The sequence below is a fragment of the Gadus morhua genome, chromosome 15, assembly GCF_902167405.1.
Source record: "Gadus morhua chromosome 15, gadMor3.0, whole genome shotgun sequence".
NCBI classification, from domain to species: Eukaryota; Metazoa; Chordata; class Actinopteri; order Gadiformes; family Gadidae; genus Gadus; species Gadus morhua.
Genome location: NC_044062.1, coordinates 3143812 through 3153762, shown reverse-complemented (window position 1 = coordinate 3153762; position 9951 = coordinate 3143812). Strand labels below are relative to the sequence as shown.

At 44.3% G+C, this 9951-nt stretch overlaps 1 protein-coding gene across 3 annotated transcripts; it reads right to left on the bottom strand.

The window, feature by feature from the left end:
• Positions 1–1996: 1996 nt before the first annotated feature.
• On the bottom strand, positions 1997–9886 carry LOC115559958 (sphingomyelin synthase-related protein 1). 3 transcript variants are annotated; one of them, XM_030379197.1, is made up of 7 exons: positions 9610–9883; positions 8610–8644; positions 5925–6593; positions 5604–5699; positions 5302–5419; positions 4876–5026; positions 1997–3335 (listed from the first exon to the last, which is right to left on the bottom strand). In XM_030379197.1, the coding sequence occupies exons 3-7, from the start codon at positions 6587–6589 to the stop codon at positions 3031–3033; spliced, it is 1335 nt and encodes a 444-aa protein (XP_030235057.1). In that variant the 5' UTR covers positions 6590–6593; positions 8610–8644; positions 9610–9883; the 3' UTR covers positions 1997–3030. The 3 variants fall into 3 exon arrangements, with proteins under 3 accessions (XP_030235057.1, XP_030235058.1, XP_030235059.1); XM_030379198.1 differs by lacking the exon at positions 8610–8644 and having other exon boundaries at positions 9610–9886; XM_030379199.1 differs by lacking the exons at positions 8610–8644; positions 9610–9883 and adding an exon at positions 7300–8598.
• Between the last annotated feature and the right edge of the window lie 65 nt (positions 9887–9951).

Here is a 9951-nt window from a genome sequence, read left to right as displayed (position 1 = left end):
TGACCCCAGGGGCGCTGTTGCATATATTTTGCAATATGCACGAGTTTGAAGCGTAGGCAGGCAAGATCTCGCCCCAACCAATTACCTTTTTATTGAATGTGCTTAATGAATACATTTGTTTTGATTTGATTAGCATTTTACAGACCCATACAATGATAGGGCGTTTAGTGCGGTCCTTCGCCGTTGCTTCTTTACCCATAAAAATCTACAGTCAGTGTTAAATTACGCTGTTTTACCTTTGAGCATTTCCTATAGGCTACTGTGTAAAACGCTGTTAAGAATTAATGTTACTATCAAGAAAAGAAAGACCCACCGGTGGGGGGGACATCTTATGTTTTATTTATGTTTTTGTTATAATGCAAACGTGCATGTTGTGCAACAGCGCCCCCTGGGGTCGCACTTTTCGGTGGGTCGCAGAATTCGGTGTAACACCGGGCCCGTTTAAGTCCCTTAACTGTTATAATGTCAAAGAAAATGAAGCCCCAAATGGTACTCTACCGCCGCAGAGTGGTGAAGCTATTACATTAGATCTTGATTCAAATTGTTCAGAGAGCTGGCTGCTCCATGTTAATGTATATAGACAAAGATATTTTGTCGACAACAAAGATGCAGATTGGTTTATTCAGTATTCTTTTTTTGATATTGTAAGCAGTGAAGCCACAGCGAACTCAATAAGTATTCACACAGTCACACGCACACGCACACACACACACACACACACACACACACACACACACACACACACACACACACACACACACACACACACACCTTCTAGGAGTGAATTCTAGCAAAAAACGTGTTTTCTTTAGCTAACAATGGGACACTCCTTTGTCTTGTCTGCTTTCAGCACAAACTTGGAAGAGCAGGCATTTGTATTCACAACCAGCTCGCAGTCCTCTGGCACTTCGGTAGCACTCAAGTCAGGGATCCTGGAAGAAAAAATATTGATTCAAAGAACTATATTGAAATGTTTCAAGTTTAAAGGCATCAAAAAAAGGGCTGTTTATGTCGATCATAGATCTTAAATGTAATGTCACTTACATGCTGCAACAGCTCATGCCATTCTGCGTACAGGAGCACTCGAGGCAGTCCTTGACCCATTCCGAGCCAAAGGCATGCATCCCGCCATCCTTATCCACACACGCTGCACAAAAAAAAAATAGATTTATTCAATGAGATTCCCTTTTCGGCAAGTCGGCCGCGTTTGCAATTGGTACGCCGGTTGGACTCACCAGTTGGAGGATTCTTTAGATCTTTTAGCACCAGCTCCACGAAAAAGCAGTCACAGTGAGAAAGCGCAACTAATCCCAGTAGGCAAACCAGAACACGGAGGGTATTCTGAGGGAAGGAAGATACAAAACAATACCTGAAAGGGGAAATGTCGCATTTATGCCCTTGTTTTCCCCTATGAATATTTGTCTTTAGAAAATCCTCAAAATTAGTTTTTTGATCCCTATTTATGAGCATCACAAATAATGAAGCTTTTCAAAATGTTCGAGTAAAAATAAGTTATTAAATATAAATGTAAAACTACCAATTTTATAAATATCAAAAAGGGTGCAACACATATCAATAAGATTTTACCTCATTCGGTTTCCATTACAATGTTACTTACAACAAAGCAATATTAAAACAATTTGAAAACAAACCACATTCAACTCTCAGGATATCTCTAAAGCATGCAAGTTCTTACCATCCTGAGAAGCGTCGCGGTCTTAGGCTACAGGAAGCTTTAGTATTCCACCGCTCACTGCTGCTGCCTTTATATTCATGCGGGAGCTGTTGCCTATCTCTGATCATTAACAGAATACTAATCTAAAAGTGTGTAGCAGTGATCGTTTAAGGCGTGGGGAAATAGGGGACCAGACAGTTTGGGTCATGCAGACAGTAGGCTGTAGGCTATACAGGCACACCTTGTTGGAATAAAACCGAACAGGGATAACATTGTCGCACATTTGATTACGTTAAAATAAAATAGATGCAACACGCAAGGCATTGTATAGGTATTGGTTGTTTTTTTAATCATCGAAATTGAACGAGTACCCAAAATACAATATTGGTCAAGGCCGCTGGGCAAGTGATCTCTGTGACTGAAATACAAAAAGTGTTGAGCCAAGCGGCGAAAATCATTAGTAATTCCATTGCGAATAAATAAACTTGTAAACCACCACTCCAGTGATAACGTATACAAAAAAGGAATAATTACATTGTAAACAGGTTTTTTAAACAAAGGTGCTAAATCAACGACATGTTCAACATCAATTGTGGCAAAAAAATGTTTTGATGCGCCCTAAAAACCCAATTGAATCCACCGATTCCCAAATCCCTTCAGACATTATAAACCCGTTATACTCTTCTCTATACATAACTGCATAGTTTCTTCTTGATATGTGAAAGAACAATAAGTCTGATAAAAAAATTAAATACAAAATTATAAATAACACAGAAGCGAATAACCCAGTATTGCAAATAGCTCAATTTCAAAAACGCAATACATTTCCTGTAATTTCTTTGGCTAAAGAAAATTTGCACTTTGGTTTAAAAATACGAGTTTTATAAAACGAGAAAGCCTAGCCTTTGAACAATAGCTCCAAAGTAAACATGCAGTCACATAAAAGGTTTGTGGAGAAGTTTTTCCATACCGTTATGCAGAATAAGCGTAAAAAGAGCTCTCTGTTTCCTTCATAATCCCGCCTTGATCAAATTAACCGTATCCTGAATGACACAAACTGCTGTCTAAGCATTAAAGCCATGTTATTTGCTGTGCTGGCTCTCCATTTATTTGTAAAGAATCAAATAAGGAACCAAATAATAAAAGGGTATGGGTTAAAGACATTAGTTTAAACATTCTGCACAAAGCCCTAAAAGTACAGGTCAAAAGTAGCACCTCCCTCGTGCCCCCACACACACACACACACACACACACACACACACACACACACACACACACACACACACACACACACACACACACACACACACACACACACACACACACACACACACACACACACACACACACACACTCTAACCAATCAGGCTCTTCATGAAGGCGGGCCTGTCGAAGGGCCAGTTGTACTGGTTGGGCACGGGTCCGTTCACGTTGCACTCGAAGAAGGAGAACATGGGGAACCAAATACGGGCGCGTCGGCTCTGCTGGTAGGCGCGCGTGTTGGCCAGAGTGTGGTAGTAGAGGAAGAGGCGCGTGGTGATGTAGAAGGCGATGAAGACGTCGATGGAGTAGTGCTCGTGCGCTGCCAGGATGAAGAAGATGCCAAAGAGGTTCAGCACCCATGAGATGGTGTGGATCAGGTTCCAGCTCCTTGGAGTGTCTGGTGGAAGTAAGATGGGATGATATGAATGGGCGTCATTATTCAACTCTGGACAAAGACCGGTTTAAACGACCAGAATTCAATCAAAATGTACTTACAAAATTCATAATATTCAATAAATTCCTTTAAATGTCCAGTTTCTTATGAAGTCATAAAGATCCACCTGCTTTTAATACAGGGTTACTCCATATAGGACAAGATGGTGTGCTCCATTGAAAAGGGAGACGCTTCTGAATAATTTTTACTACCTCAAATGGAACATTTAGTAAGAGGATTGACTATTTTCGAATAGATTTTAGGGTACGGGTAATACCATAAAGCGGCTAGAGAGAAAGATTGTCTTGTTTGGCCAAAAAAAATCCTCAACCCATTTCCAACTCCCTTGCTCACTCTGGTCTGTATAAGCCCACAACAAAGGAAACCTAGCATTATCAGCGAATTAATAAAAATGAACATCTGGGACTCCCAATCTACCTCTCTTCCTTGGTCTGGATAATCTTTTGCAGCTGATTCTTGTTTTTCTCCTGAAAGAAAGATGCCATCTCTTTCTTGTTTATGGAACTTTCTGTCTGGTAAAGCTTTGAATAATATTCTCTGAAAGCTTTAATGATTTGTTTGTTCGTAGATGACCTCACCAGTGCTTTTACATATATGTGAAATTGAATGCAGATTTTGTAATTTTTTTAACCTTAGGGCTAGCATTTTGCCTGCTTTCTCATCACTTTCAAAGTATTTACGACGAAGTCTTAACAGTGCAAATGCAGTCTCCTCGTGAATGATTGATTGTAATTCTGTCATACAGATCATCATTTCATTTTTAAATCTTATATTCTTAAGATCCCGCATATGTTGCGATTCTTAAGTCTAAGTCCCTAAAATTTAAACTGTTTTTCTTCATCACTATTATTTTCTTCTTGGCTGTGGCGTAGCTAATAATCCATCCTCTACAGGTAACCTGAAATGCTTCCCATACTATTTGTAATGAGGGCACTGAAGTTAGATTGATCTTAACAAACTCCTTTTTTTTCTCTTTTAACATGGACACAAACTCCTTGAGTAAAGAGTTGTTAAATCTCCACCGTTTATTTTCATGGTTAAACCCAGATTAATTCATCTGTGAGTCAAACACCGTAGGATAGTGCAGTGGTTAAGGTGTTGTTTGACTTGCTGAGGTAACCCGGGGCTATTCATCCGTCAAACACCCCAACAACTACACTATCCTGTTTCCTATTGTTGCTAGGCCCTGCATCACTCAGACATGTTGCAGTGGAAGAAGCTGTTCTAGAGGGAAGTGGTCCACAGCTCTCCTACGTCCTCATCCGAGGATGAGGTGCCCTCGAGCAAGGCACCTGAAGCCCCCACCTGCTCCCCGGGCGCGGCAGCCCACCGGTGAACACATGGGGGGGGCACACCGGCACACCCGGAGGGGTGTGCCCCCCCCCATGTGTTCACCGGCTCCCGGAGGGGTCAAAAGCAGAGAAAGAATCGCCCCACAAAAAGGGACAATAAAGGATAACTTCACCTAGCGCTGGGCACTTACACTCTGTCACAAAAAAGTTAAGCATGGTGAGGACCACTGTGTGGCCGCTGAACATGTAGTCTCCACACGTGTGGACGCCAGTCAGAGTCATGCCGAAGCCACTCCAGATGGCTAGTGCTCTCTGTATCTTGCTCCAGGTATCGTCGTACATCTGGAGAAACAATACGTCCCAACCAGCAAGCGGGCGGTGAATGCATCATGTTACATGACAACAACGCAAACACATTTAGAACCATATTTATGCAACGCCGGTTTTATTTTGAAGTGGTGTTGGTTGATTCAAATCAAAACATAACACAATGATGGAACTTTTATTTGCACCATCATTTTCACAGAGGTTGCAATTTATGGTGGGTCAACCTCCTCCTAATAATTTGCATTATAAGGCGGATGAATAGAATTTGTGTTATTGAACTATTTCCGTACCTTACTAGCACATTTTAGATGCTGGCCAGGCACAGAGAGGGAGGTGACAAACATGGTGAAGCAGCGCAGCAGGAACACTGTCCCGATCAGGGAACAGAGCCGACGGAACAGAATGGACCTGAGGCAGACAGACGAGAGAAACCGCAGCACACTGAAGTAGGACCATGTTTGAGGCGTACAAAAAAAAGCTGGATCTACCTTTTCTACAAAACCAAAATAACCAGACTTCACCTACTTAACTTAAGTGGGGCATAACTCAAGTACGACATACGTTCATACTTTGAACTGCTACGATGCGTTACCTGTGTTTGTGAAGAATTAGGATCAACAAGATGATGTAACACAGAATCAGGCCACAGGCTTCGGCCATTGCAAACGCCCAAGGAATTCTGGGAACACTATCAGAGGAGAGAGAGAGAAAACGCATGCAGGAAGATTAGATATAGACACCAAAAACAGATTGTTAATGAAACTAATCTGATTGCACAATCTAGCATGCTTTTCTTAAATGCGTTACTGGCACACACACACACACACACACACACACACACACACACACACACACACACACACACACACACACACACACACACACACACACACACACACACACACACACACACCTGTCTAAGAATATGTCCGGCAGCGGGGGGTAGGTCCTCATGTCGGGGACGCGCTCGTGGACGATGACCATGACGAAGGAGGTGAAGCCGAACACAAACAGGACGTAGATCAAGCTGAGCGCCGTCTTCCACAGCTCCGGGTCCAGCCGGCCCGCCATGTGGTGCCTGCTCCTCCCGTTGGCGTGGGCGTAGCACAGCAGTCCCTCCGGCCCGTGGGCCGGACTCCCGCGGTCTCTGAGGCAGAACTCCCCGCCGCAGCCACCGCCGCCGCCGCCGCCGCTACACCCCCGGTCCGCCCGCAGACACCGCCCCCCCGCCCCGTCGGCCCAGCTCCTCTCCAGCCCCCCGGCCCAGCACACCGCCGGCCCCCCACCCCCGTTGGAGAGCCCGTCGGCCGCGTCCAGGCCGAGCTCCTCCCGCCGCGACCGGTTCTGCCTCTGGAGGCGGCGGACGGCCAGCGACAGGCGCTTGATGTCCCCCAGCACGGCGAGGCCCAGCGGGGGTCCACGGAGGTCCGCCTCCGTCAGGGCCAGCAGGCCGCTGCCGTCCAGGCGGTGCTGGGTGCAGAGCAGCTGCACGTACTCCCCGAAGCCCTCCGTCCGCAGCCAGCCGGCCACCTGCTTGCAGGTCCAGCTGCCCGCGCCGTCCTCGGGGGGGGGAGCCATGCCGCTGCACAGACACAGGGGGGGAGGGAGAGCGTCGAGCGGCGCCGTACGGTCAGGGAGGTATGAATGTCACACGGTTCTAATCTGGGGAGGACACTCCGAGGCCAGCTGGCCAGAGGCAATCTTCTCACATGATTGGGTAGTGACTAAGATGGCTCTGATGGACCTTTCCGCTCTCTGTGACCTAGCTTTCAGCCAGCTTCTAGCATTAAGCAGGCTCAAAACATTTAGTATGCTGAAAAAATGTAGCTTGCTACTAACATTGTGCTGGCGTGTAACGTTTAATGGGCTACTAACATTTTGTGGGCTACTAACATTTAGTAGGCTGACAACATTTAGTAGGCTACTAGCATTAAGCAAGCTCATAACATTTAGTTGGCTACTATAATCTAGTGAGCTGCTGTCAGGGAGCTGAGTCTTCTGCTCTGGTTGTGGCTAGGACAGTGACTGCACTGTAGCGTCTGAGTATACTGGCACTGACTGACACACATGTCTATACAGGCAGGCCTACGATGTGTTTGTGTGTGCTTCTCAAACATAACAGAGTTTCAACAGACTCGCAAAGCATAATTAACTATACTAACACAAGAAGAAAAGCATCACAAAAACATGCATTCAACTAATCAGGCCGATCTCCAAGTATATTTGCAATGGGATTAAAAATAAGGAATGCCTCAAATCATTGTTATTGAAATTTGTTCATAGCAGACCTTTAAATAGGAGGTTCCAAATATTAGTGGTAGCGGTGGTATTTTGTTCCATAACCAAAAGTCAACTTTCTGCTCTCTGAACCTTTTGATAAGTAGCTAGCTACCTGTATGCCAGCACACCATCTAACTCCAAAGGTCTGCCATTCTCAGCACTGATGCTAATCTCATTGAGGACATATTCTGTTAAAGGTGTAGTGCTCAGGATAAAGTTGCGTCCAGTGGAACAGCCTTTGTGGAAATGGAAAATAATATTTATAAATATGTATGACTTTGTTTATAATGAAAATACGATTTTGGTGATTAAAATGAGTCTTTTATATCTACATAGGGAGCGGGTCCTCTTCTAGAGAGACCGCCATGTTGAAGCGCCATGCTTCACATCCACACATACACCAAGAAGTTGTATACAAGTGTCCTAGAAGTTGTTTGGGGCAGGCCTTACAGCCTAGGGAAGAATGCTCATTAAAAATGTATGCTGGTTTCTTACAAAACCGAAATCACAGAGCATGTGTACGTACAGTCCTCTTCAGCTCAATGAGTAATAATTATTTTATTGATGTGGTGAAAAAACAGGAACCTCATCACTTGACACTTTGTTCCACACTGTCGACAATGATATCATTTTGGAAGTACCTACAGGCACCTTACACAATACCGGTCAGTACAAGCCCCCACAGGCGATGGGAAGGAATGGGTGAGGGGGGGAATTCAGTTGATTGCAATCTGGAACCTCACTGCTACTGGCCAACCTACATGTTACATACTGGAACTGTTACTGTGGTGTGAAGGAACAGTTTGACAGGACGTAAGGACGACTACCGTAACAAGCCTTTTCTCCGCCACCATCATATTACTCATCAAGAAACTGTTTAAAATAGACAGATTTTAACTAGCTAGTGTCTGTTATTCTCATGCATGTTAACTGTATGGACACAAGATCCAAGCAATTTCTACTTTATGGTAGGAGCGAGTATGTATGGCACAAGGGGATCATATTCGAAACCCAAGTTGTGGCGATGTGATGCGATGATATTTAACGTTTGTCATTTCGTTAAGATATAAGGAAAATGCACATCCACAGTGTGAAATCTAGACGAGAAATGTCTTCAGTCATCACATTTTGAACAAAATGAGCTTAGGATCAGATGGAAAACATCCATATCATCGTATTACATGGTAAATTATGGACAATCGCTGGAGAGAGACAATAGCTGTCAGTCTGTGAAAACACTGACAAACAGCTACATGTCCTAGTAATGGACTAAACGGTTAATGTATGTAACTTAAGAAAGTTATTGTACGTAACTTACCTATGTAGGCTTGCGAAGACACTCTCCAGCTGGCTCTAAGCCCCCACAATAAAACAAAAACAAGATTGGAAATAGACCAACTTGTGTGTGTGTGTGTGTGTGTGTGTGTGTGTGTGTGTGTGTGTGTGTGTGTGTGTGTGTGTGTGTGTGTGTGTGTGTGTGTGTGTGTGTGTGTGTGTGTGTGTGTGTGTGTGTGTGTGTGTTCTCTCACTGGCTGACAATGATTCACACAAGACTGTGACCACATTGGGAAAGAAGGCACCAATTTTGTGTTTGCAACAGAGACAACTCATGAGGGAGAATCTATAGGGTGGGGTTTGGTGAGGGAGTTCCACAAAAACTCCGGGTTATAAGCGTTCATTCCCAAAGGAAGAAATCAGGCCTAACACGCCGGAGCGTTTAGTCGCAAACGGGGCCACCTATATGATATAGCCTAGCAATCCTTTGCGGTATTGACCCGTCCCATAGACGGTACTCACTACGAAACCTCACTACATTTACGTTTTGGTTTGACATTCAAAGTGATACACCATAAACAGCAAGGCTCATGACCAAAGGTCAGCTACATCCAGCTTGTCGCTAACAAGACGGGACAGTTTTGTCGGCCGTATGTTCATCCTTGGCAGAAATTATGGGTCTCTAACCAATACATGTCTTGTCCTGTCTGACAACTACATAGCTCAATGACGTCATTGACAGGGTTACTTTGCGCACGTGGGCTAAAGGGTTTAATCGATCCTGAGTAATTCAATCGATAATCAATTGTCTCTGTCGTTATTAGACACAGATTCCTCGATTGGACATACGATGAAAGGTTTGTAATGCAGAGTTGGCTAAAAATACCACTTTAAAAGAAAGTCTCGAAACCTAGAGGTGATCTATTAATGAAAACAAATGAAGAGGTAGCCTACTCCATTAGGCCTGGTTGTATACAATACAATCACCACAATATACAGCTACAATTCAGCATTAAGGCGAAATGTTTGATACTCTTACTTACAGCTTTCTTCTGTAAACTCAGTCTCTCTTGCTATGTCCCTGCTGGTTTGTCTCCATTGCGATAAACCCGCTGCAGTGTCATGACCATATGCCCTCGCAGCCACGATTCGGGGTTGACTCATACATTTACACGTTAGATCCCAGAAATTACACATAAGCTATGAGTCGAACCATGGTTGAACCACGGGGGCTGAACCACATAGTGGCAGGGTGACAACAGGAAGGGACCGAGACAGCAAACGTACTGAGTAAAGAGAGTCTCGCAGGGAACCTCTGTCCCCAGAAGCAGGGATACGCTGACATCTGCTGGTCGACATTAAAACCTGAGCAGTGCGCACTAGAA

Bases quoted from the DNA above. Each gene is read 5' to 3' on its own strand.
- LOC115559958 (XM_030379198.1), bottom strand. From the start codon at position 6,589: ATGGCTCCCCCCCCCGAGGACGGCGCGGGCAGCTGGACCTGCAAGCAG. The intron at 5,700-5,924 runs GTGTGTGTGTGT...CTCCTCTGATAG, and splicing joins CCGGACATATTCTTAGACAG to TGTTCCCAGAATTCCTTGGG. The intron at 5,420-5,603 runs GTAACGCATCGT...TGTCTGCCTCAG, and splicing joins CTAATTCTTCACAAACACAG to GTCCATTCTGTTCCGTCGGC.